The sequence below is a fragment of the Schistocerca americana genome, chromosome 2 (assembly GCF_021461395.2).
Source record: "Schistocerca americana isolate TAMUIC-IGC-003095 chromosome 2, iqSchAmer2.1, whole genome shotgun sequence".
NCBI classification, from domain to species: Eukaryota; Metazoa; Arthropoda; class Insecta; order Orthoptera; family Acrididae; genus Schistocerca; species Schistocerca americana.
The window spans coordinates 195,755,504-195,783,261 of record NC_060120.1 but is presented as its reverse complement, the minus strand read 5'-3'; the positions used below and the strand labels follow the sequence as shown (position 1 = coordinate 195,783,261).

The following is a 27,758-nucleotide window of genomic DNA, read 5'->3' as shown; positions in this document are numbered from 1 at the left end:
GGTTGTAGCTTTATTTGTAGGTTGAACTATACAATCATTGTATTGAGTGAAACTAGTCTGTGGCAGCAACCAAATGAAACTGCTCAGTTCTGTCAGTTGTAGTTTTACATACCTGCAGGACTATTATTCATTTGGTCCTTTTGAGTGGAATCAGTCTGCAGGAGCAACCACATGAAAACAGTTGATATAGACTGTGCATTCAGTTCTGAGTGGAAACATTTGATCATTTTGCCATTGTTAAATCATTATTATTGATTGCACTCTGTTATGGCTTGTCATCACTGTGCCAATATGTAGTTTTTAGTTTGTTTTTTCATCCATATTTATGAACAGGTGTTTTCTTAATAGTGAACTATGTCTCCAGATCAGGATGCAAAAATGCTCAGTGGTGTGGAAATGGAAGATATCACATGACTAGATAAAAAGTGATCTGCAAGATAAATTCAGTGCAATATACAGTATCTGCAAAGATGATATATGATATGGACTGTATTAAAGAAAATAAATGAATGATGACAAATATTTGTTGCAAAAAAATACTTCTGACAAGAGACATTATATGCTTAAAAAGCAAGTTAAACAGTGACCAAAAATTTAAAAAAAATTGTATCTTATATGCTTTTTGTTCAAGCCATCTTAACATTTACCAAAAGAGAATTTTGTTGATGGGCACAAACCAGTAGGAAGAGAGAATCAGATCTGGTATAAGTTTCAATACAAAAGTAATTGCTGATTTATTTAAACATAATAGTATAATGTAGCACTAGTTATAAGCCCTTTAAAACAAATGAAAAGTCCACATTTAATGCAAGAAATATGAAAAATTAATATTTAAGTAAATGCACATCATATCCCACTATATATAAACTGAAGTCAGAATAGATGGGAACCCCACTCATGATGGAAATATATTGGATCTAATGGCAACAAATAGACCTGAAATCTTTGAGGATGTTCACATCAAAACTGGTATCAGTGACCATAAAATGGTTGCGATAACAATGATTACCAAAGTACAAAGGACAACTAAAACAAGCTGAAAGATATATATGTTCAGTAAACTAGATAAAAAATCAGTAGTGTCACATCTCAGTGAGGAACTTGGAACTTTTAGCACAGGTCAGGAGCATGTAGCGAAACTCTGGCACAGGTTTAAAGGAATAGTTGATCATGCATTGCATAGATATGTACCCAATAGAATAGTTCATAATTAGAGGGGACCTCCATGGTATACAGTCACTGTAAAGAAACTTCTAAAGAAACAGATATTACTGCATAACAGATATAAAACAAAGTGTAGGACTATAGATAGTGGGAGGCTGAATGAAATGCATTTGGCTGCCAAGAGAGCAATGCATGATGCCTTCAATGACTACCATAGCAGAATATTGTCAAGTGATCTTTCACAGAACCCAAAGAAATTCTGGTCATATGTAGAGGCTGTTAGCAGCACCAAAGCTAGTGTCCAGTGAATGAGACAGGAAATGAAATTGAGGGTAGCAAAGTAAAGGATGGAATGCCTCAATCCATTTGCAAATGTTCCTTTACAAAGGAAAACCCAGGAAAATTACCCCAATTTAATCCTCATGCCAATAAAAACATGAGTGAAATCAGTAGTGTCAGTGGTGTTGAAAAACAGCTGAAACTGTTAAAATTGAACAGAACTCCAGTGCCCGAAGGAATCCCTGTCAGATTATATTCTGAATTTGTGGCTGAGTTACACACATGTTCAAATTACTAGACTAATCAATTATTTTTGATACTCTTCAGTTTTCTGGTATAAAAATAGGAGAGAAAAGTGTAATAATTGATTTTTTTTTAATGGTTTGATTGATGCCACAAAATTTCCCGTCCAAGCAACTCACAACTCACTTAATTTTTCACAGTTGGTAACATTTGTCATTTTCCCTCCAAATCTACATCTACTACATCTACATCTACATTTGTACTCCACAAGCCACCCAACGGTGTGTGGCGGAGGGCACTTTACGTGCCACTGTCATTACCTCCCTTTTCTGTTCCAGTCGCATATGGTTCGCAGGAAGAACGACTGCCGGAAAGCCTCCGTGCACGCTCGAATCTCTCTAATTTTACATTCGTGATCTCCTCGGGAGGTATAAGTAGGGGGAAGCAATATATTCGATACCTCATCCAGAAATGCACCCTCTCGAAACCTGGCGAGCAAGCTACACCGCAATGCAGAGTGCCTCTCTTGCAGAGTCTGCCACTTGAGTTTGCTAAACATCTCCGTAACGCTATCATGGTTACCAAATAACCCTGTGACGAAATGCGCCGCTCTTCTTTGGATCTTCTCTATCTCCTCCGTCAACTCGATCTGGTACGGATCCCACACTGATGAGCAATACTCGAGTATAGGTCAAACGAGTGTTTTGTAAGCCACCTCCTATGTTGATAGACTACATTTTCTAAGGACTCTCCCAATGAATCTCAACCTGGTACCCGCCTTACCAACAATTAATTTTATATGATCATTCCACTTCAAATCATTCCGTATGCATACTCACAGATATTTTACAGAAGTAACTGCTACCAGTGTTTGTTCCGCTATCATATAATCATACAATAAAGGATCCTTCTTTCTATGTATTCGCAATACATTACATTTGTCTATGTTAAGGGTCAGTTGCCACTCCCTGCACCAAGTGCCTATCCGCTGCAGTTCTTCCTGCATTTTGCTACAATTTTCTAAGGCTGCAACTTCTCTGTATACTACAGCATCATCCGTGAAAAACCGCATGGAACTTCCGACACTATCTACTAGGTCATTTATATATATTGTGAAAAGCAATGGTCCCATAACACTCCCCTGTGGCACGCCAGAGGTTACTTTAATGTCTGTAGACGTCTCTCCATTGATAACAACATGCTGCGTTCTGTTTGCTAAAAACTCTTTGATCCAGTCACACAGCTGGTCTGATATTCCGTAGGCTCTTACTTTGTTTATCAGGCGACAGTGCGGAACTATATCGAATGCCTTCCGGAAGTCAAGGAAAATAGCATCTACCTGGGAGCCTGTATCTAATATTTTCTGGATCTCATGAACAAATAAAGTGAGTTGGATCTCACACGATCACTGTTTCCGGAATCCATGTTGATTCCTAAAGAGTAGATTCTGGGTTTCCAAAAACAACATGATACTCAAGCAAAAAACATGTTCTAAAATTCTACAACAGATAAACGTCAGAGATATAGGTCTATAGTTATGTGCATCTGCTCGACGACCCTTCTTGAAGACTAGGGCTACCTGTGCTCTTTTCCAATCATTTGGAACCTTCCGTTCCTCTAGAGACTTGCGGTACACTGCTGTCAGAAGGGGGGTTGGTGTTAGTTGTTTGTGTACATGCTTTGAAACTGTGTTTACAGTAATGCTTTACATTTCTGTGGTGTACTTCAGCTTGTTATTTATTCTATCAACTTCTTGCTACATTAACAAGACATTACATAGCTTGTGAACTTGCATGTTTTTAGCTATAGTAATAAATTGTGGAGTTTCCAAAGAAAGTGAGGTTATGGGGAAGGCAAAAGGTGTTTCATCTTGGAAAGTTTCAGCTGTGGTAGCACTTCTTGCTGAAAATGTTTATACACAGCAAGAAATTGCTGACAGAATGAGAATATCATGGAAAACTATCAGCAGAATTGAACTTTCAGTGCAGGAAGGTGGTGAATACAAGCCAAACAGGAAAGGAAAATATGGATGTGAAAGAAAAATCAGTCCTAGAACAATGAGAAGACTTACAAACATGACAACAATGAACCATAAACTTCAGTCATGAGATATCAGCTGAAGGGTTTGGGTATTGAAGTTTCACCTGTGACAGTGAGGAGGGGGCTGTTTGAATGTGGTTTAAAGGCATGCCCCGACCGAGGAAAAAACAGAAAATCACACCTGCCATGAAAAACAAAAAACTGTACTGGGCTAAACAACTTCAGGAGTGGGCAAGTGAGGACAGGGCTAAGGTGTGTGCAATGATATGGTAAATTAAGTGGGCCTGATCTCTAAAGTTAGGAGTTTTGGATTGAAATTGTGATGTTTTATTGATACTGAAGAAATGCACATTTGAATTTTGTGCCTGTTGAGGTCTCCTATGCTGCTGTTCCCAACTTTTCACTTTTGTGCACATGCTTCAGTGATGAATCTGTATTCACTGTGATAGAAGAAAGCAGCCAGTATGTTCGCCGCAGACCTGAAGAACAGTTCAAAGCTGAGTGTGTGCAGCAATGTGTGAAGCATAAAACTTCCGTTATGGTCTGGAGTGTGATGTCCATGGTATCCTGGCAGATTACACATTGTTGAAGGGACAATGAGGCAAGAACAATATAAAGAAATCCTTGAAAAGGGAATAAATGAGAGGTTTCCTAATAAATATGCCATTTTGATGCATGATGGGGCACCTTACCACAAAGCCAAAAGTGTTTCTAAGTACTTGGAAGAAAAGCAACTCAAAGTGTTGCCCTGGCCAGGGAATAGCCCTGATATGAATCCAACTGAAAATTTATAGGCTATTGTGAAATGGAGGATAAGGAAATTTACAATAATCACCAAACAAGATCTCATGGAGAAACTAGAGGAAATCTGGTACCATTACAATGATATTAAAATGTCATGTGAAAAGTTAATAAAAACTATGCAAAACAGGATAAAAATGTTGATTAAGAACAAAGGCACACATACAAAGTGTTGAATGTACAAATATAATCTGTATGTGGATGTAAATGTGAAATGTTAAGTTTCTTTAGTCTAATAATTTGAACATGTCTGTAGCTATTCTTTTCTAACTATAATCTATCATAGATTCCTCAAATAAAAAACTGTGCCCAGTTCTTGGTAAAAGGCACAGGTCACATCCATCAACAAGAAGGATAGTAGAAGTGATCCACAAAACTACCATCCAACATCCTTGACACTAATTTGTTGTAGAATCTTAAAACATATTCTGAGCCCAAACATGATGAGGTGTCTTGAACAAAATGATGCCCTCAATGCCACCCTGCATGGATTCCAAAAACATGGATCATGTGAAACCCAACTCCCACTTTTCCCACATGACTTGCTGAAAACTTTGGATCAAGGCAACCAGGTACATGCATTGTTTCTTGGTTGCCAAAAGCATTTGACTCAGTATCTTCACTTATTGTGAAGACCATAGCCATCGTATAGTGATTCATTTGTGATTTGTAGCTGACCACATTTTATGTTAAGACACTTACAGCACCATCTATTGGTAAAATTTTTGTTACATTTGGTTTTGTTCCATAGCGTTTTCCCCCTGTGTCAATAATATGCTGTTCAAAATTGATATCATTCTGAACAGTGGTTCTCTTTCTCCAGAGTTTTGAAACTGGAACTTTAGTAGTGGTCACCATAAATATGAGATATGGCACACCAATAGGTATATAAAACGTAAAACCACACATGTATTTGAATGGAGCATTAAGTCAAATGGTGGAGAACTTTCGGTTATTTACAAGTTTGTACAAATGAACCTTTACATTTTTATTTATATAGATTAATGTATTTTAAAAGGCAGATCCATCTCACAATAGGACTAGTAACTTGCCTCAAAGGCACATTGGTTACAACGCAGCCAGCAGCAGCTCTGCTGTCCCAGCAAGTGCCAGGTGTGACCCAGCAGTACCATAGGAGAATGTGCCACAGTCAGTACACTTTATACCAGAAACTACCAAAAAATTTCAAAAGCCAGTAGGGAGTTAATATATGAACAAAAATTTAAAAAACTGAAAATATAATATAATTGGATAGTTAAAAAATGTTCTGTTCACCAAGCAGCAGCAGGAGTTAAAATGTATAAAGGTAAAAGAAATGTGCGAGCTTTCAGAGCCAGTGGCTTCTTCACCTTGCAGAAGGATGGAATGGGAAGGAAGAGGGATGAAGGAAAAGGACTGGTGAGGTTTAGGAAATGGGAAAAGCTTGGAAAAGTTTCCCAGAACCCAGGTATGGGGATACTTACTGATAAGTTGTCCAGAATTCAGGTCATGGGAGACTTACTTATAAGTCTCCTTTGACCCAGGTTTCTGGATGACTTTTCCAAACTCTTCCCATTTTATAATCCTCACCAGTTCTTTTCCTTCATATATCTTCCTTCCCCTTCAGTGCTTCTGCCAGATGAAGGAGCCACTGGCTCTCAAAGCTTGCATATTTCTGTAACCTTTAGGTGTCTTTTCTCCTGCTACCACTTGGTGAGCAGAATTTTTTTTTTAATCTATACAATTATGAATAATGTCATTCTGTTTGTTCCAAATTGCTTGTGAATTTCTTGAGTTGAGGATAAAAATTTCAAAGTCTTCCAGTATTTTTAATCTTGTCCTGTAGGCTCTATGCAGCACTTTCACACTTGCACTGGTGTAAACTAACCTATACTTACACTTTTTTAGGTGTGTCATCACGATCCACCATTCCCATCATAGAATTGCTTTGATCTTGTAATGTATTTCCTCCCACTCCATCTTATATAAAACTTAAGGGGAGTTGGAATGCCCTATCTCGCCAATGTTAAATTTGCTAACTTTGTGTACCTTTTTCTTTGGAACTATTATCTTCAGAACTTTGAAATTCTGGCAGAGGTTTTCAGCATATATTGTGAGCCCACTGAACTAGAACCAATGTTTTCTTTTTGTTGGTATAGTATTTATGAATTTTTTACCATTAAGCCATTTTTTATTGGAAAAAGTATAACATAAACTTCCCTAGTTCAGAGAATAAGCCAGTTCTTGTCATGATTCTAGTTCAGTGGCCTCTTTGAACTGTTTTGCAGCATTTCTGAAAATTTGAATGTTGTTGGTTGAGTGGTTTATGAGATAAAGGTACATGTAACACTAAAAATGTCAAATGCCAGAAAATGCGATTAAAGTAATTTATTATGAAAATTCACAAATACCTTTTATTCTATTATCAAAAGTGTCCAGCAGAGTAATCAGGGTCATCTTCTAGTTCTTCTTCTTCACCTAGAAGCTTTCTTCTCCTTGCTGCCCTTGCTTTTTTTGTATTAAATTCAGCTGCATACTGAGCCTTCCTTACTCGCACGCTGTCCAGAAGCTGAAGACCTCTGATGGTGTTGATACCAGGAGCAATGCCGAGCCTTGCCATGACCTTTAGCCTACCCATATGACCATCATTGAATGAAATAACAGCATCACTGACTCCCCATTTCAATGTTTTTATCCCAACAAATACATTCTTAGGTACACGAGTCCAAATGAGGTTGTTGAACGACTCGTTTTGATTCTGGGTACAACCATGAAGACATTTTCGCAGAAGATCAGGATGCCCCAAGTCTCTATATATTGGTTTAATTACTTCCATAACAGCCAATGGAATATAATTTTTATGGTGATAAGGATCCCCAGTAGCTTGAGATTTTCTATAATTGCACCATGACTGAGGACCATCTGGACAAGCAAAATGTTGAGGATTATCATCAGTTGATGATCAATGTAAATATGTGGCCCATACAGCTTGTCTCATTTCCTGCAAATTATTTGCATTATTTCTTATTGCCATACCATAGTATTGTTGTAATTCATTTATAATTTTATCTGACAGGCGACCTCTAATGGTTTTACCATCTGACAAAATTTTGTCCTTCAGATTCTGTTTCAGTTTCCTTAGACGAGTGCCCATTCGTTTCTGAACATGACCGACACATTCTAGTTTAGTTATTGTCTTATTGACATATGGCATGGATTCTGTAACACTTTTGTATGCCTTGGAGTCCCCATCTCCAAGGAATTTTGTGTAAAATACTCCCCGTTCTTTTTCTGATCTGCTAAACATTTTCACAGCAGCGGCAGCCTCCATGCCTCCACTCGTACCTTCATAATTCTTGCTACATATGTGAGCTGCTTCTATCTTACCAGATGCACAATGGTAACAATGTTTAGTGAGCACTTCATAGTCCAAAACTTTACCGCTGTCCACACTAGTAACAGTAGCAACAGCATTTTTGGATGTGTGACCCCTTTTCTGCCAGGTTCCATCAAAAGCAACAGGGATATCTGGGTTTCCTTCATTTATATATTTTGCTTCACTGGCAGCAGCTTTCATTGATAAATCTGCTACAGACTGAACAGCATCTCCTATCACTTCAGTGTAATTGTCAATTTTAGCAGGTGGAGGTGGAAGATTCATTATGGCACAAAATGTTTGAGCAGCAGTATGTCCTTTACCAATTGCTCTCATTGCATACATTAGCCTGATATTACTCTCAAACAAATTGCTACTGCATGTTTTAGAGCTCCAAAAACAGGTCTCATTTTCACAACTGGCACAAACTATAGCAATTTTGCAGGAAAGTCCTATAGATTTTGTTATGTTCATATCAAAAGAACCTCCACAAAGATTACAACACAAACATTTCTTCATAAACTCAGTAAAAACAGGAAAGTCGACTAAAACATATTGTTCATTAGAAGCTTCATCTGTAATTTCACTTGCACAGTTTGATAACTTCTTTTTTGATGCACTGGTGGGCGTGTCTCCTTCACACATCTCAGCTGTACAAACGTCAGAACTTTCACCAGCATCAACAGGTGCTGAAGCAGAATCACTTGAACAAACGTTATTTGTAAATCTATTACCGCGAAACTTTCGCTTTTTAAATAATGATGCACTCCTAGGCATCGTAGAAACTACGCACTCACCACTGAAAGTCAAAACAAGACAGATAACAAACTCCAAATGAGCGACAAACTAAACTCGAGGCTCAAAACAAACACTCACAGATCAAAAACTGAACAATAAACACAGCTAGTCGTAAAAACAATGGTACCTATGGAAGGATCAAAGATTCTACAACTGAAGAGTGAAATCCACAGCCTTCTATATGTAATGTTTTCGGAAATGCGAAGATTTAAATGTGTACAAATCACAAGATGGGTAACTTTGCTGGGCGCACATGTAATTTTGAAAAATTAAATAAAAATACTTCCAATTGGAATTTCTTAACAAATTTTGCACCATTTTAAGCAGAAAATTTCAAATTAAGTTATAAGGTTAAAAACTGAAAATGTGAATTTTTTCCATTTTCCGGCATTCCAACTCCCCTTAACACAATTGTTATAGTTTATTTTATATGTTCTTGAGTCACAGTATTTGCTGGCTGAAGAATGCTTGTTCTGCTAACTGTTGAAGCACCAACCAGATCTCTTTCTGATGTTTTGTTGCTTTAATCCTGTTTTAATGTCTCTAACTGAATTGACGAAGGTAGCATCCAATTGTTGCAGATAAATTTTATGAGTATCATTAGAAGAATGTGTATTACTAGTTTCCCTTCTAAGTACTTGTAAGAAACTACTTTTTTGGCATGTAGATGTTTAATTTTGTAAAACTTTTTACATCCTAAATAAGCATTATAAACAATAAGTGTATATCCAATGTTTGCTTATAGTAGATTTTATACATCTGATACCACTGAGAGCAGGGAACACGTTTATAGCCTCCAGTATTTCTTCAGAAATAAATATCATAATTACCTAGTGAATCTTATATATTCTCTACTCTCTGCTTCATGTATTAAATTTGTTTTCTTTTTTGCAGTTTTATTCTGACATTATTATAAACTATCCTGTGTATAGTACAGTCAAAATAATGTCACAGCTGAACACAGCACCTGTCTATTATTACCACTTTACTTACCAGGGCAGATATAGCTGGACGTACATACCAGGCACACAGACTCCTGATGGTAAGTGTCTTCTCCATGGTGTTACAATGTACCATTTCAAACAGTTACTCTGATTAGTTAAAATATGCAGGGCTGCACAGTATTGTTAAAATACAATTTGCTGTTTTAACTGATGGCTTATACCTTCAGTACCTTGCTTTTACTACTGTCAGAGTAGAAAATCTTTTTAAGAGCAGTGATACTGTGATACAGTGGCAGGATGGCTTGGAGGGGGTGAGTGATTCCGTACCAGAGATGAATGCAGTTGCAGTAGAAGAAGGTAGTCTGTCAATACAAATGCCCTTTAGTGTTTATTATGTCCAGTTTTTCAGTCTTCTTGGCCATATGTCTTGATCTCTAGAACCTCAGCAAGTATCATAAATATGCTGCCACAGCATCTCGCAGCACAGCTGTCATCACAGCACCATCCTTGTCAGTGGCTGTATATACCAATCACCTACTGTGCTACGTCAGGCCCAGTGGATGTCTCATGTAATCCATCCTGTAGCAGACATGGCCAAGGTGCCTGCTGTTGTTGCAGTGAAAGTAGCCATGTGATGGTAGGTTCCTGAATCAGCTGTGGCTGGCTGTGTCAGTGCAGGATGGGGATAATCTTACTTCAAGTCCTGGAACATGAGAAGCTGGCTGGATGCCAGTAAGTAGACCCACGGTAGTGGGGCTGTCAAGAGCCTGGGTTTTCAAAAGGCAGATGACAGTTTGAGGCCCAATGATGATGTTGATAGTTGAGTCATTGGTATGTCGTCGTCTCCGTAGCAGAATCTGTCACAGGCTGGGTGTCATAATTCAGTCCAGCTGTCTAATGGTGACTAGCCACTGTCAGGAGGCTGGTTACTCAGAAGAGGTAGCACTGTCACATTTTTCTGAGGTGTGGAGGATTCTTGAAGGGCAATCAATGTCTGAGAAGTTGGTCATTGCCTTTTGGAAATAGATCAGAGCACAGAAGTGGCTTGCAGCAGAGGGTGTTGTGTGCATGGGTCACTGACATCAATGGCCAGTGCCCAGAGCATGGCACTGCAGCTACAGGCACCATTTGATACATTATGTTCTAGCCTTCTTAGTTGAATTTGTCCTTTCAAATACCAGTTTGAAAGTGAACTGCAACAGAAGCACTAGAATATTTATGTTTATATACATTTTGTGTCCTGTTTTGAGTTCTGCTAGCACTCTGGTTAGGAATGGAATTTGGGCAACTTTACACTTGAGCTGGTAGTAAGCAAAACATATTATGACTAGAATTATGTAGCAGCTGAGATTTCAGTTCCCAATGTTTTCAGTTGGTGGTGGTGTTCTGTACAGTACCTTTTCACGTCATAAAAAGCAGTACCTGTTATGGCTAGAATTATCTTTTCCTTTGTTCTGCACTAGAGGGCTGGAACAGGAACTGCTACCCCTCATCCTAAATTAGATTTGTACTGTGTACATTTATATACTTTTCTCTCTGCTGCTCGATGTCCCCCTTTAGTAGGTATTACTAGTTATGGAAGCAGCCTCTCTGGGGTTACTTGAAATGGACGAGTATGCCCTATGTGGAGTGCTGTGGGGTTTATTGGGAGTTGTAATTTAACATTAACAGGTGACTGTCATTTCTACTACTTGGTAGGGTCCTTGGTGATGTGAAAGAAACTTTTTTGCCTTCCCCTTCCATTTCATCATTTTAACTTGGTGCCCTTAATCTTTTTGAGAATTGTTGAACTGATTACATATCTTCTCCTGGAGGGGCTTTGCATAGCTCAGAGGAAGGTGACATTGTTTAACCAAAATAACCTCATATGGGGACATGCTGATATTGTCATGAACCTTAGTTATATGCCAATATCATCGAAAGAAGTATGCTGTCACAGTCGTTATGGTGACTATTGACATAGTAACTCAATATTTTTCCTATTGTCCTAGTTCATCCATTTGCTTGTGGCACTAAAACACTAGTCCTGTGATTCTTAATGCACCATAGTTGACACACCTACCTTATTAAGCCTGACAAAAATTCATGGCTTGGTTTGTTGCTACTGCCTCAGGTGTCCCAAACTTTATTATCCACTAATTATGGGGGGAAACCAAATTAGAAGGTTCAAAAACTCTGATTTTTTTATTGCATAAATCATTAGCTTAACTATCCAAGAATAAATATGCTGTCAAAATTTCAAAGCAAAATTCTCATTCGTTTAGATTTTATGAGCATAAAACTACATGCCTATCTTCCAACATATGAAGATTTATCAAGCGATGAGAAACCGGAGAGATGTTTCGGTAGCCACACACAAGATGCAAATGAAAGTTTTAATTCCACTATTAGGCCATTGGCTCCTAAACACTTGCACTCCAGACTAAAAGTCATGGAATTGGCTTTGTATTTAGCAGTGAGATTATTCAATGAGGGAAAGTCATCCCTTCTGATGGTCATGAATGAGTTAGGAATTGTAGTAGGCATGCAAAGCTTCAATTATGGTGAACAAATGGATAACCAGCATGTGAGCTGGCAGAATCAACATAGTTCATTGGAATCAAAGGAAGATTGGAAAGCTTGTAAAGCACTACCACAAGTGCAAAACGAAGCTTATGGGGAAGGAGAAGGATTAGTATATGGTGCTGGAATCCCTTATTAATCAGTAAGCATTTTACTTTATTGTTAACTTCCTTGAATTTCTAGTTTCACATTTGCGTGCAGTCTAACTCAAAAAGTATACTACTGATCATTGTGAAAACTGACGGTAAAATTAAAAATTATATGAACCAACTTGTGAGATGATATCATGATTTTGAGAGTATTTTTCTTTGCATGAGTAGAGAAAAAAATTCACCTGCATTGAGGTTCATATTCTTAGAAAATAAATTATTAATGTAAAATCAAAACCTTTTTGATTTCAGATGAAAATCGGAATGTCTGCACTGCACGCAATTTGAGAATTATACTCACGACCTTCAGCGGAAATCACAGAATTTGATTAAATCCTAATTAATTCTTCCCACCCAAAAAATCTGTGTCAAACAGCTTCCTAATGTGGTTTCCCTCCCCTTAACCATTGCTTGTGCCATTGTTTCTGGTTGCTGGTCTGGTATTGTGATCATGACACAAAATGTGAAAAATGATCAATTATTGTTAGTGCATAATGGTTCCGCGCTGGTGTTTGAGCAAATGGTTCGATTATGTCCATGCCAATTATCTGAAATAGTTTATCTGCCTCTGGTGATATCTGTAATACAATTTTTTGCTTTCTAAGCTGTGCTCTTTGTGCCCATGGGATACAATTTTTTACATATTGTTCTACATCTTGCTTATATGTCTTCCACCAATAGTTTTCTGCAACCCATCACTCTGTGGCTCAGTGGCCACTGTGTCTGCCTAAAACGGAATCATGTGCTGACTCAGCAGTTTGTTTCATAATTTTGCTGGTGCCACAAGGCACTGAACACATCTTTTCTTTCTAGACAGCAAATCACCTGAATTGCTGAATTTTGGTTTCTTAACGAAGTGCTAACAATCTATGTTAGCAAATTGTTCTTTCTGTCATTCACCTGTGTTTACATTATCACATTCCATGGTGAGTACTTTCCAATTTAGTCTGTCTGCATTCCATGTGATTTACCTAGTTGATACTTCAAAATAAAATTGCCTTAGTCTTAATGCCCATCTGGCTGGATCTGTAATTCTCATTAGCCATTTTAATGTTGAGTGATCATTTATTGCCTTACAGTACAGTCTGTACAACCAACAGTGGAAATAAGTGACTCCATATATTTCCTTTTATTTAGTTGAATATTTTTTTCAGCCTTATTGAGTTGTCTTTATTAATTTGCTATTGAATGTTTTTCTTTTTTTTCCCATGTAATACTTGACTTAGGACGCAATCCAAGGCATGATTCCAATTGCTATTTTGCAGTCCAGAGAACACTGAAATTTTTTTCCATGTTTTAGTAATTGTGTGAGGAGTTTTATGACTTCAGTGAATTTCAGAATGAATTTTCTATGAGAATTAGCTATGTCTAAAAAGACTGCAATTATTTTTCTATAGTGGGTGTTGAGCTATTTCTCACAGCTTTAACCATTTGCAGATTGGTACACACTACATCCTGACCTATAATATGACCCAAGTAATGGATATCCTGTTATACAAAATGGCACTTTTGCAGGCTGAATGTTTGTCGTGAATCTAAGACACTGCATAAAGATATCAAGTGCTCATGGATATCCTTGGAGAACAGAATGATGATGTCTAAATATACAATGTTTGCTTTTTGTTTTACTGCTTGTGATACCCCATCTACAAGATGTTGGAATATTGTTGGTGCATTTTTTAATCAAATGGCATTGACAGTGCTGGTGGTGATCAGAGGGAACTGTGAATGTCATTTTTGGTGATGGTGTTAATTGTAACTGATGGTAACCACTTCATAAATCCATAGTTCTAAAATAATGACATTGACCCAAATTATCTGAGATCTTTGTTATATTAGACCTGGGGGAGATATCTGTGACTGTCTGTTGGTTCAAATACTGTTAGTCAGAACAAAACCTGTACACTTTGCCGTGTGATGATCTCTTTCGTATGATTACAATAGATACACCCCGATTGCTTGTACTCTTTTCTGTGAACCCATCACAAAGTTGTTGATATATAAACTCTTCCACAACAGGCTGTAAATGGTACACACCTTGATAAGATTCCTTATACGTGGTGATTCATTCCCAGTGGAAATACTATGTTCAGTTAGTGGCATGGCAGGCCGTGGTCCAGGACAATCAAATAATTCAGTGTATTTTTCTAACAACTGTATCATGTCCCTCTCAATGTGGTACCTTCCCATCAGTGTGGCTGAACTGATACTGTTCCAGTGTCATATAGATTGTTGTGGAATCTGTATTCACTTCATCCTCACCCAGTGCTTCTAAGCTGGCTGTCAAAGCACCATGAAATAACATTACTTCATTGGAACTAAACGTATGTATACTTACAGGTACAGCCTGGCTTCCACTGACTTCTTGTACATAGGACAACTACTTACAAAATGTTGTGCTTGATCCAACTTCTTGTGCTCTGGCAAGGGCTAAATGATATGTAGAGAATTAACCAGCAAATCTGCTCCTAGTCTTTGTATGTTCATCTTCTTCTATGTTCACACACATCAGTATCCCTGTACAACCTGGTACAAGATCCTGTAATTTGAATTTAAGGGACAAAGTATGTAAGTTAGGTGGCCGTCCCTGGCCTAGGGGCAATTCTTGTGACAATGTGGATTTTTCAGCCATAAAACCAAGATGAAACAATGTTCTATCTAGCTCTGCCGGCTGCTTTTCTAAGTCAAATTTGGCAAGATGTTCAGTAAGGAAATTTGAATTTAAGGGACAAAGTATGTAAGTTAGGTGGCCATCCCTGGCCTAGGGGCAATTCTTGTGACAATGTGGATTTTTCAGCCATAAAACCAAGATGAAACAATGTTCTATCTAGCTCTGCTGGCTGCTTTTCTAAGTCAACTTTGGCAAGATGTTCAGTAAGGAAATCTAAACCAAGTATGATATTGTATCTATTATCAACTATAGGGAGTACTTCTGCATAAACTTGGAAGTTATTTACTTACAATCAGAATCCCAGAACATTGCCAAACCAAATGAATGAATGTCAACTCCACCTACACCACTTAACCTCCAATGTGCTGGATTCAATTTTGCTTTACCCGGTATACCTCTATTTGCCATAGATACTTGTGACCCTCTTATCTAATATAAACTTGTGCAATTTTCCTCTCACATAGTTGGTCAGAGAGTCAACCAGTGATTCTGCACAAAGGTGTTTGATGCTTAGGCAGCTTTAAAAATTTTGCACCACTAGGCACACCAAATTATATGCCCTCCCCCCCCCCCCCCCCCCCCCCCCCCCCCGCGCCACCAAAAAAAAAAGCTGGTTTTAAATAATAACTATTACCCGATCACTTCACAAACAATTGCTGTTTTGCGTGGGAGTGCTGTGAACTGTTTCCGTACTCTGCTATTCATTGTTCTGAAGGAGGCGTCAGTGGTCTAGTCGCACTCAATCAAAATGTAATATGGTTCCTGAAATGTACTTGGTGCACAGCAGTGGATAAAACAAACTTAAAACTGCATTGTGTTTACACATTCTTCTGTCAAAAGTCAATAGAAATGAACACAAGGAAAATAACTTTTCTTTTATGGCCTAAATATTCAGCACAGCATGTAGGAGACAATGGATTTTTGTTATACATTCACCTTTAATATGTCCTTTTACACGAAACCATTGAAAATGAAAATAAAAAAGTTGTGTTATGATCTAAAAATTGAAGCAAATGTGTCATAATTTAGAAATTAATATATACTTTTACAGAGATGCATTCAAATGTAAAATCAAACTGTCATTTTATTATCAAATAATTTGAATGTGTGGCACATAAAAAAAAACACATTCGGTATTAATACATGAATCTATAGGAAAGTGTAAGAAATGAAAATGAAATAGAGATTTCAGTGCACAAACTAACAGCTAAATATGGACAAACAAACACAGAACTGGATTTGCTATTGCATAATTTTACAGACTAGTGTGGAAAAATCAAATTTGTTTTATAATCTAATAGTTAATGTGTAAAGCATTAGGGTCTGTGTAGCTATATGCTGCATAATAAGTGTACACCACACCTGTAATCCATGTAAGGGCTGAACAGTTTTGTACTGGAGCTACTGCTCTCACCATAGCTCTTTCTAATGGTATTAGCAAAGCTTTTACATATTTATTGACAGAACTGAGCTTATTTATTAACACTTTTTCATCTGAGAATTCTCTCCGATAACATATATTTCTGCAATAACTATACATTTCAGCAGACACCAAGAATAAGCATCAGTTGTAATATAATGCAGTATCAGTATGACTTGACTGTACAGTGCCAAGCAGCCTGGGTCATTCAGGTATCGTTTAGTACTGTCGGGCGCCTTCGGTCATGTCTGCACGTAAACAAGGTTTAGTTCCACTACCAATGAAGCCATTACCATCAAGGACAGGTATGAGTACACTGGCATGTGACCTTTTCCTCCTTTCCTCACTTAGACTTCCCAATGCTGTGTGCATTTCTATGTAGCTTCCCACACCTGAGCTACATTATCCAGCACATGCTGAATCACACCCCAAGCAAAAACCTCTTTAGAAATTTTGCCCACTTACCACCACCACCAGTACACAGTGTACCTAAAATAAGAAGGAAGAAAAAAGGATAAGAAAAAACAACCATAAATGCCAAAAGCAAAATTCTAAAGTCGGCACTTACTTATACTGCTGCATAGAACATCACTGCTGCAGAACCTGTTCCATTGCTCTCTTTCATTGATAACCCATCTGAATCTTCACTAGTTTCTTCTGATACCAAAAGTGTTAGGATGGCTTGAAGTGGATGAGTGATTGTCTAGCAGATCACAAAATATTGCTGCGGAAGTTGGAGCATTATGGAATACAGGGAGTAGGTCACAATTGGTTCACCCCTTATTTTAAGAACAGACAGCAAACCCACAGTATTGAGAATGGCTGTGATATGAGTTCTGGGTGGGGCATAATTAAGTGGGGGTTGCCTGAGGGATCAGTGTTGGGGCCACTGCTGTTCCCTATTTATATAAATAATATGCCTAGTCATTCAAAAATATTTCTGTTTGATGACAACACTAGCTTGGTAGTAGAGAGTGTTGTGTGCAACATTGGCACTGTTTTAAATAGTGCAATTCAAGACATAAGTTCATGGCTTGTAAAAATAAAGTAATGCAATATCACAATAAGAATCAGCTTTTACAGTGTCTAACACACAATTCAACAAAACCTGATGTTTTAATTACACAGAATGGGCATATGATCAATGAGAATGAACAGTTAAAATTTCTAGGAGTTCAGATAGATAGTAAATTGTCATGGAAAACCCATGTTCAGGATCTTATTCAAAGACTTAATGCTGCGATTTTTACTATTAGAACAATATCTGAATTAAGTGATCGTTCGATACAAAAAGTAGTCTACTTTGCTTATTTTCATTTGTTTATGATGCATGGTATTATATTTTGGGGTAACTCTTCCCATTCTCAAGGTGTATTTTTGGCTCAGAAATGGGCACTTCAGGCAGTAAGTGGTATAAGACTGCGAACCTCTTGTCAACTCCTGTTCATTACTTTGGGTATTCTGACACTATCAATCAATCAATCTCTTTATTCATCCATTAACTATATACATTGGCCTCTCAATATATATATTCTTTAATGTCATTTCTTGTTAACAATATCAGCTTATTCCCAAGAATTAGCTGCTCTCACTCGTTAATACTAGGCAGAAGTCCAGTCTGCATTTGGATCACACCTCCTTGACTCTTGTGCAGAAAGGCATGTAGTATTCTGCTGTATCCATTTTCAATAAGCTACCACAAGATTTCAAAAAAATATTATCAACAATCCATGCACTTTCATACCTAAGCTGAAGATTTTCCTCATTCTTTCTATGAGTTCCTTGAAAAATTAAGCTGATTCCTGTGTTACATTATTGATTGTGTTTATGTCAAATTGTATTGTGGCCTTTTTAGAATTCATAAACATTTTTATTTTATTTAGAATTACGTTTCTATTGTAATTTCATGTACTGAAATGTTCCATGACTATGGAGATTTGCTGCTCACTTTGGTCCTATGGAACTAGACGTGTGAAACAAAATATAAAATAAAAAGATGGACGTGGATGCAGCAGAAGAAGCCCCATAGATAAAAATGCCATTTATTATTATTTACAGTCATTCACCCTTCTTATCCATAGTTCTTGATATCTAAGATTCTGGCAAGTGTCTCCTGTGCAGTTGTCCCCACAGCACTGTGCATATTAGAGGCAATGTATAGCAAGTGCCCGCTAATCCTCCTTCAGGTCCATCATGGACAACTCGTGTAACTGAGTCTGTAACAGACTCAGGCATGACAACTGTTGTTATCGTGGTGAAGGCGGCCAAGAGACGCAAAGCCCCAAACTCTGCACCACTGGATGGCTATGTTTGGCAGCATCAGGGTAGCAGTTGAGCGTTTGAGGCCTGAGACAGTGTTGGCAGCCATATCATAGGTAGTACATTGTTGTTTCCATGGCAGAGTTTGACACAGAGTGGGTGTCAAACATAGACCGACTATCCAATGACGACTGGATGGCTCCTTAAAGGGGCAGGGGAAGGGTAGAGGGAGGGGGAGGAAGGGATGATAAATATTGCTGTAGGAAGCGGATTATGTGTAAGAGGTAGCCCAACCACATTCTTCCATCATGTGGGGCCACATTCTTCCATCATGTGGGAGCATCTCAAAGGGTAGTCAGTCTCCAAGAACTTGGTTATTGTCTTGCAGAATTAAGTCAGAGCACAGAAGTGACTCACAGCTGAGAGCACTGTGTCAACATAGGTCATAGAGCTTGGCATCCAGTGCCCAGAATGTGTCACTGTGGTTAGAGGCATTGTCTGATTCATTGCAGTATGAACAGGAGGAGAAAACTCATATCCTTTCCCAAATGGATTGAGACAGGAAGATGCACTGCCACTGGTTAATCTTACCGTGGAGAAACCGTAAGCCAGCAAAGCTGAAGAGTGTAATGGGCTATGAATGGAAAGTGGCATGTTTCAGACATTTTCTGATGCCTACACCGTGGCATTAGTGAGAGTGAACATGATCTTGGGGAGATTTACAAAAGAGTTACCACAGCAGTAAGCAAGGCAGGACTACCCATCAACAATTAAAAAAAAAAAAGAATCTATCAGGTAGGCAGAACTAAAACAAATAATGTGCAAGTAGGCAGAACTAAATCAAATAATGTAAATTCTAGCTGGGAATATCAGCAGTGTTAGGAAAAAGATAGAGTGCTACTCATCATAAATGATGACATGTTAAGATGCAGAGGGACAAAACAAAAAGACTGTTACATATTTGGATTTTGGCCAAAGCCTTCTTCACAAAAGAAAATATATGTCAGTGTTCATGTGTGTTTTCTTTTCTAAAGGAGACTTTGCCAAAAGCTTTGTTGTGCCTGTCTGCAACTCAGTGTGTCATCTTTATGGTGAGTAGCAATCTGTCCTTCTCCTAATATTGCTGTTAACCAGAACTAAATATGCACAGGAGCACTTCACAGTTGATGAAAACAAGTTCATGTCTGTTGGTCAGTTCATGTACCTGGGAAAGTACAGTTGTTATGATCAGATATGCATAAAGGTAAATGAAAGAATTTCTGCTGGCTCCAGATGTCAATGTGCTCTCAGAGATATGTTTATATCAGAAGCCACATCACTTTCTGTGAAAATGAAGATCTACAATCCCACCATTTGCCAACTTGCCCTCTGTAGTTCAGGAAGCTGGACAGTAACTAAAAGGGAGATATACAAGTTTGTGACATTTGAAAGAAAGCAATGAGAAGAAACTGGGGCCCAGTAAGAGAGAGATATACTTGGTAAGCAAGAAAGAATAATGAAATTATGAGCTCATGAACCACCCCAAAGTTTTACAGTATCAAAAGAGGACACAACTCCAGTGGGCAGCTCACATAATCTGTATTCTGGAGATCCAACTTCCTAAGCAAGCTTTCATTGACCACATTACAACAGAAAGACCACATGTTAGACCAAGAAACAGATGGTAAGGTAACATAAGGATGGATGTGGAAGCTTTGAATGTAATCAGCTGAGAGGAAACACCAACAGTCAGAATACAGTGGAGACTGATTGCTGATGCAGTACATACTCTACAGTGCTGGTAACTGATGGACAAGTAACGCACCTATTTGTGTAGTAATGGTGTTATGCAGTCTCCTAAAATTATCTATGGCTATTTATAGAGGGCATGGCCAAAGAGAAATACGTAAAGTTTCTGGTTACGTAGCTTAAGTTATTGATGTCTTGTTTTATTTCATGAGATAACACACTGTTGCGGAGAGAATAACTCCTCCTTATATGGAAATGAAATGTGGATGATAAGCACCACAGAGGAGAGAAGAGCTGAAGATTTTGAAATTAGACATTCTAGAGGAATGATAACCATCAAAGGGTAGAGTGGGTAACTAATGAAGATGTAGTGTATCCAATTGGAGAGTAAATAGATCTTTGCCACAACTTGGCTAAAAGAAGTAATATATTGACACTATAGATCCTGAAGCACCAAGGGACAATTATTTGCTAATGGGGGGGAAGGGCATGTGTGAGTGTTTAGGGGAAAGTGGATCAAAAGTTTTAGACGGAGGCCAAGACCTGAATACAGTAAATAGGATTGAGGGATGTACATTGCAGTACTTATGCAAAGATGAGAGAATGCATCACACAGTCTTTGAACTGAACACCTCAATGATTTCACAGCTTTCGTGAAAGTGCCTGAAGCAGAAAATGTATGAAGTGTCATAAATGTTGTTAATGGAAATTCGTATTCTACCAGGCATGACTTTATTCAGGCATATAATTTTTATCTTATAGTAATACAAGAATAATTGTGCATTTCTTCCTGCAAAATAATTTATTATTTATGTTCTTTTTTTTTTTTTTTTTTTTTTTTTTTTTTTTTTTTTTTTTTTTTATAAAAAGGTGTTTCACATACTGATGACCTCTTGTACTTATTCTACACTTCAACAATTTTCCCGGAATTTGTTGAAGCTGATCCAGAATATACAACAGTGAAAAGAATGACGAAGATGTGGGCAAATTTTGTAAAAACAGGGTAAGTTTCATGTCAGTATTGTTAATGGGTGATAGCCTTAATTAATTTAGAAATTTTTTATGTACAAATAAATTTGATCAGACTATTTTTGTGCAATTACCTTGAACCAACACCCATTTTTCTATTTAGTACAATTACCTTGAACCAACACCCATTTTTCTATTTATGAGTTTTCTGCAAAATTTTAAATCATCTTATGCCAAGACCTTAAACATGACTCCTACATGAGGAGAATCCTAAGGGATGCAGGAGGGAAAAAAAGTAAAAGATGAAAAATTTTAAAATCATCAAATTCATAGAAAATTGTAAAAGTGCTTTGAATAGTGAGACTATCCCCCCCCTCTCTCTCTCTCTCTCTCCCTCTCCCCCCCCCCCCCCCCCCCACACACACACACATCTTCATGTGAAGTAGTTGTTTGTTTAGGTGTAAGCTACTTGAGCATGGAAGTATACTTCCCACATAAAAGATTATTATTTTATTCTCCAGTAATCTCCAAAATGTAGCTGAATATTGTTAGACAGAAGAAGAAGATGAATCGCCACTTGTGCATTTCTTGTTTGATAAACTCATTCTTGCACAATATAGTGGTCATTGGAAAGAAATACTTAAAAACTCTAATGCAGCTACTTATTTTTTTCACCATGGTGTGGTACAAGCGTTATAGACAAACATTGGCTTCAGTGTCTTTGTGAGGCACATTTTCATATTTACAACTGAAACACTCCATCGCAAATTTCTAGTTGTCATTTATTTTCTTCCAAAATCATGTTTGCAAAACTCCAAGTCGACATCTTCACAACCACAGCTTGAAAATATACATTGTAATAAAAGAGAAAAATTTTTTAGAAACACTTATAATATGTGAAAGATTGAACTTATGTATACATTTGGACAACAAGTGATTAACTGTACCTACAGTAGGCATACTTCTGATTTATTTATAGTTCTGTGTTTGGTGTCAGAATATTCTCGAAAATCAAACTTATCTAAATGTACTAGTGGTATTCTGATGCCCACTGGCCTACACAATATCCTTGTCCATCCCTACTCCACCACTGCTCCCAACCCCTTGCCTCATGTGTCATATTCCTGCAATAGAACTAAAGGTGAGACCTGTCCCCTACATCCTCCCACTACTTACTCCAGTCCAGTCACAAGCATCAGCTGCATTCTACATAGACATGACAACCAACAGGCTGAATGGCCACCAACACTACCTCTCCCTTCCCTGTTCCAACCTACTCCTCACCCACATAACCCAGACTGCTTCTCCCATCAGTCCTCACAGTCTGCCTCAGTGGCCAGAGATAGTGGTTATGTGTGTATGAGTTGTGTTTGCATGAATGTGTTTGTGTTTCCTGTGTTGGAGCAATGCCATTTGACCAAATGTTCACATGTATAGCAGTCTTTTTGTTGGCTTGTCTGTGACTCAACATTTCCTCTATATGGTGAGTAGCAGTCTTTCATAATGTTGTCTGTTTATCTTTCTTTATTTGAAAATGAGTAATACAGCAACGAATCTTCATTGGAAAATATTATACTTATGTGTTTTGCTTGACAAAAAACCAAATAGAATACTTTTGTTAGTCGTAACCAACAATAAATTACAAAACTGTATCGCAAAGTATATTAGAAAATGTAGATCACCTTCTTATCCAATGGCACTGCCTACTCCCTGATACATTTCAAGCAGCCTCCAAGACAAGAAAACAATTGCTCCACTACATTTCAGGCTGAGAAAGTCTAGCCTTACATAAACAGGAAGGTCTCAACTTGGCCAACTGATTAGGTTCATATTTGGCAGGTTACTTGTATGCCCCCTCCCTCAACGGGAGGTGCAGCACTTCAGTATATGACCAACATGGATTTTATGCTTGCTCCATCAATATCTTCGGCAAGGAATTTCAAACCAGGGTAACATTTGTCAAAAGTATGTAACGAGATATGTCTCACACAAGGAGACAGCAAATATCGAAGATATGCAGACATTGGCAGCACTGTCCAGCATGCAGATGGCATCATTTATTAGCAGTTTTAATTGTGTTTACATGATCAACACAAACCAAACAAGACGTGAGTTTCAGATGGAGCTCCGATGCATTATCGCATAAGGGAGAAAAACAAACCCTTGCTGTGGTTGGCTGTATACGTAAAATAACACATTTGTACACAGTGCAATATTCCATCACAGCATCTGCAAAATTTTATAGATGAGCATAAGGATAAAACTCAAAATTGGTTATTATGTTTTTAATATTAACCTAAAACAAGTGAATGGTTCCACCATCCTCAGTTACTACTCAAATATTGGCCATGAAAGCCTGCAGTGTGTTGATTTTTGGCTCTGAGCACTATGCGACTTAACTTTTGAGGTCATCAGTTGCCTAGAACTTAGAACTAATTAAACCTAACTAACCTAAGGACATCACACACATCCATGCCTGAGGCAGGATTCGAACCTGCGACCGTAGCGGTCGCTTGGTTCCAGACTGTAGCGCCTAGAACCGCACGGCCACTCCGGCCGGCTGTGGATTTTTCTGTTTGATTTTGTGCAGTTCAAATATAAGAATTAAAAGATAGTTTAGTCAAAGTCTTACACATATGTATTAAATAGGTACAGAAAAAATAAATATAACAATGACTGCTGCACTGATTAAAAAGTTTTAGTAAACAAATATTGTGCCAATGATAAGTTGAATCTGGTTCAAAATCAGTCAGTTAAGGAAAACATCTAAGAGGCTATGTGCTCTGCACTCTGAATACAGAAATAAATTTCATAATAGCTCATGAACATAATGTTTCCTTACATACCAAGAATTTCTGTTTTCTTAAACAACAAGAATTCTCAGGAGTACTGTGTAATGTATAAATAAATAATACTTGCTGAATAATTTCCTTAACACTGGGCTTTGTATACAACTTTTGAAATATTCGAGATATTTCCAGTTTATTCTATTGAACTTCCATTTTTAAACTCCAACTCTTCCATATTTCCGAAGTAGCAACTGCACTGACACTAGCATGTGAGGCTATTTTTCAGTTATCTCCTGAGTGTAAATTTGTATATGTATATCCTTATATCCTTCACAGAGCATATTGGAGGGTACATTGAACCAATGTTAGGGATTCCCTGCCCTTTGCCATTTGTACATTGGTTGATGGAAAAAATGACTGTCTGTATGCCTCTGTATGTGCCCTTATCTCTCTAATCTTATTCTTGTGATCCATACATGATTTATGCAGGGGTGCAATAGAATGGTCACACAACATTCTTTGAACACAGGTTCTCTAAATTTACAAAACAGGGTTTCGCAAGAGCTATGTCGCATTTTTTCCGACAATTTCCACTCAAGTTATGTTACACTTCCATATGGGATATACCATTGTACGACTAACTTATCAGTTCATTTCTGAAATCATTACATGTCTATTTTCATGCCTACATCATAAGATCTCCAGATGCTATAACAACAATCTACAATTTGTCACACTAGTGTCTTGCATGCAATTTCATACAAATTGCACATCTACAGAACCTTCCCAAGAAATGTAACTTCCATTTGACATCATTACTACTGATTTTAAGTAACCAAGCCATTTTGTACTGTTTCTTATTATTACCCTTAACACATACCACGTGACTTGCTCAAGATGGTCACCACCAATCTTGGTATTGGATACTATCAGGTTCCATTTCCTTTTCGTTTTTGTTACAGGCATTATCTTGTATTTTGCACATTTAATGAGAGCTGCATTCATTACACCAAGCAGAAAATTTGTTAGTCTTTCTGCCTTTCCTTGCTCTCACCTAGTGATGGTACTTTCCTGGAGAGCTCTGTAGCTGCGAAAAGCAAAAGTGATCCATCTGTGGCCAGTATAAGTTTGGGCCTCCCATGTTTCGTGCTGATGTCAGCATGAGTGCATTGTCATTGCGCCGGTCAGCAGTGATTGGGCGGCGATGCATGATGTCACATGTGGCTGGCTGGGTGTGCAGTGGGTGTGTCCACGTGCAGCCCACTAATGACAGCAGTGACAGGCACCACTGTCCGGGAGTGGTAGGTGATGATGTGTGGCTGGAAATGTGCGGTCCCGAGTAGGGTGCCCTAGGTGTTGGATGTACGGTGTCTATGCACAACATGCATCCAGCACTCTAAATTAGCATGAACATACACACAGCCAGTGCCATGGCCAGTGGCGTAGTGTGCTTTTAAGGGTTGGGGAGACTCTACATTTATTATAGGGAGACAAAATAGTACAATAAACATTAATTTAAACAAGTGAAGCAAAATACATCAAATAAAACAACAACTACTACTATTACCACCACTACTACTACTACTACTACTACTACTACTACTACTACTACTGCTACCACTACCACTAATAATAATACCAAACATTCAACACAAACCAAAAGAAATTTTACCAGACAATAGATAACACACACATTAAAATAGACAATCCACCAAACATAACAGACATGGAACACTTCTGGAGCAACATATGGTCAAACCCGGCTCAACATAACAGACAAGCATTGTGGATACAAGCAGAAACAGACACATATGAGACGATACCACAAATGCCTGCAGTGATAATTTTGCAACATGAAGTCACCCGAGCAATTAATTCTATGCACAATTGGAAAGCCCCTGGAAAAGATAAAATAGCAAATTTCTGGCTAAAGAAGTTCACCTCAACACATTCACATCTAACTAAATTATTTAACAATATGGATATAATAGAGGGAAACATTCCACGTGGGAAAATATATCTAAAAACAATGATGATGTGACTTACCAATCGAAAGCACTGCCAGGTCGATAGACACACAAACATACACACAAAATTCAAGCTTTCGCAACGAACGGTTGCTTCATCAGGAAAGAGGGAAGGAGAGGGAAATACAAAAGGATGTGGGTTTTAAAGGAGAGGGTAAGGAGTCATTCCAATTCCGGGAGCGGAAAGACTTGCCTTAGAGGGAAAAAAGGATGGGTATACACTCGCACACACACCCATATCCAACCGCACATACACAGACACAAGCAGACATTTGTAAAGGCAAAGAGTTTCGGCAGAGATGTCAGTCGAGGCAGAAGTTCAGAGGCAGAGATGTTGTTCAAAGACAGGTGAGGTATGAGCGGCGGCAACTTGAAATTAGCGGAGGTTGAAGCCTGGCGGATAATGAGAAGAGAGGATATACTGAAGGGCAAGTTCTCATCTCCGGAGTTCTGACAGGTTGGTGTTAGTGGGAAGTATCCAGATAACCCGGACGGTGTAACACTGTGCCAAGATGTGCTGGCCGTGCACCAAGGCATGTTTAGCCACAGTGTGATCCTCATTACCAACAAACACTATCTGCCTGTGTCCATTCATGCAAATGGACAGTTTGTTGCTGGTCATTCCCACATAGAAAGCTTCACAGTGCAGTCAGGTCAGTTGGTAAATCACGTGGGTGCTTTCACACGTGGCTCTGCCTTTGATCGTGTACACCTTCCGGGTTACAGGACTGGAGTAGGTGGTGGTGGTAGGGTGCATGGGACAGGTTTTACACTGGGGGCAGTTACAAGGGTAGGAGCCAGAGGGTAGGGAAGGTGGTTTGAGGATTTCATAGGGATGAACTAAGAGGTTACGAAGGTTAGGTGGACGGCGGAAAGACACTCTTGGTGGAGTGGGGAGGATTTCATGAAGGATGGATCTCATTTCAGGGCAGGATTTGAGGAAGTTGTATCCCTGCTGGAGAGCCACATTCAGAGTCTGATCCAGTCCCGGAAAGTATCCTGTCACAAGTGGGGCACTTTTGTGGTTCTTCTGTGGGAGGTTCGTGGTTTGAGGGGATGAGGAACTGGCTCTGGTTATTTGCTTCCGTACCAGGTCAGGAGGTAGTTGCGGGATGCGAAAGCTGTTTTCAGATTGTTGGTGTAATGGTTCAGGGATTCCAGACTGGAGCAGATTTGTTTGCCACGAAGACCTTGGCTGTAGGGAAGGGACCGTTTGATGTGGAATGGGTGGCAGCTGTCATAATGGAGGTACTGTTGCTTGTTGGTGGGTTTGATGTGGACAGATGTGTGAAGCTGACCATTGGACAGATGGAGGTCAACGTCAAGGCATCCTCCTACAGGCCAACCGCAAATTAGAACAGCATGCCACCCTCCACCTCAAAAAACTATCTAATCTCCTGGTTTCCCACCTCTGGAAGGGCAACTCACTCACCCTTCACAACCTTTCCAACAAACCTCAACCTCCTCTCATTGCACACAAACCCAGTCTCTCCCATCTACTCAATCTCCTACTTCCGGCTCCACTCCCTGCAAAACCTCAAAATTCCAATCAACTCAATC

The 27,758-nt window shown here is 38.6% G+C and overlaps 1 protein-coding gene across 1 annotated transcript in view; it reads left to right on the top strand.

Annotated features, from left to right (window-relative positions):
* LOC124594378 (esterase E4-like) overlaps nucleotides 1-27,758 on the top strand; it is a 115,023-nt gene that overhangs the window by 71,845 nt on the left and 15,420 nt on the right. The window contains exons 8-9 of the mRNA XM_047132747.1: nucleotides 9,575-9,722; nucleotides 21,284-21,416. Of these exons, the coding sequence (XP_046988703.1) occupies nucleotides 9,575-9,722; nucleotides 21,284-21,416 (281 nt within the window). The remainder of the gene's footprint in view (nucleotides 1-9,574; nucleotides 9,723-21,283; nucleotides 21,417-27,758) is intronic.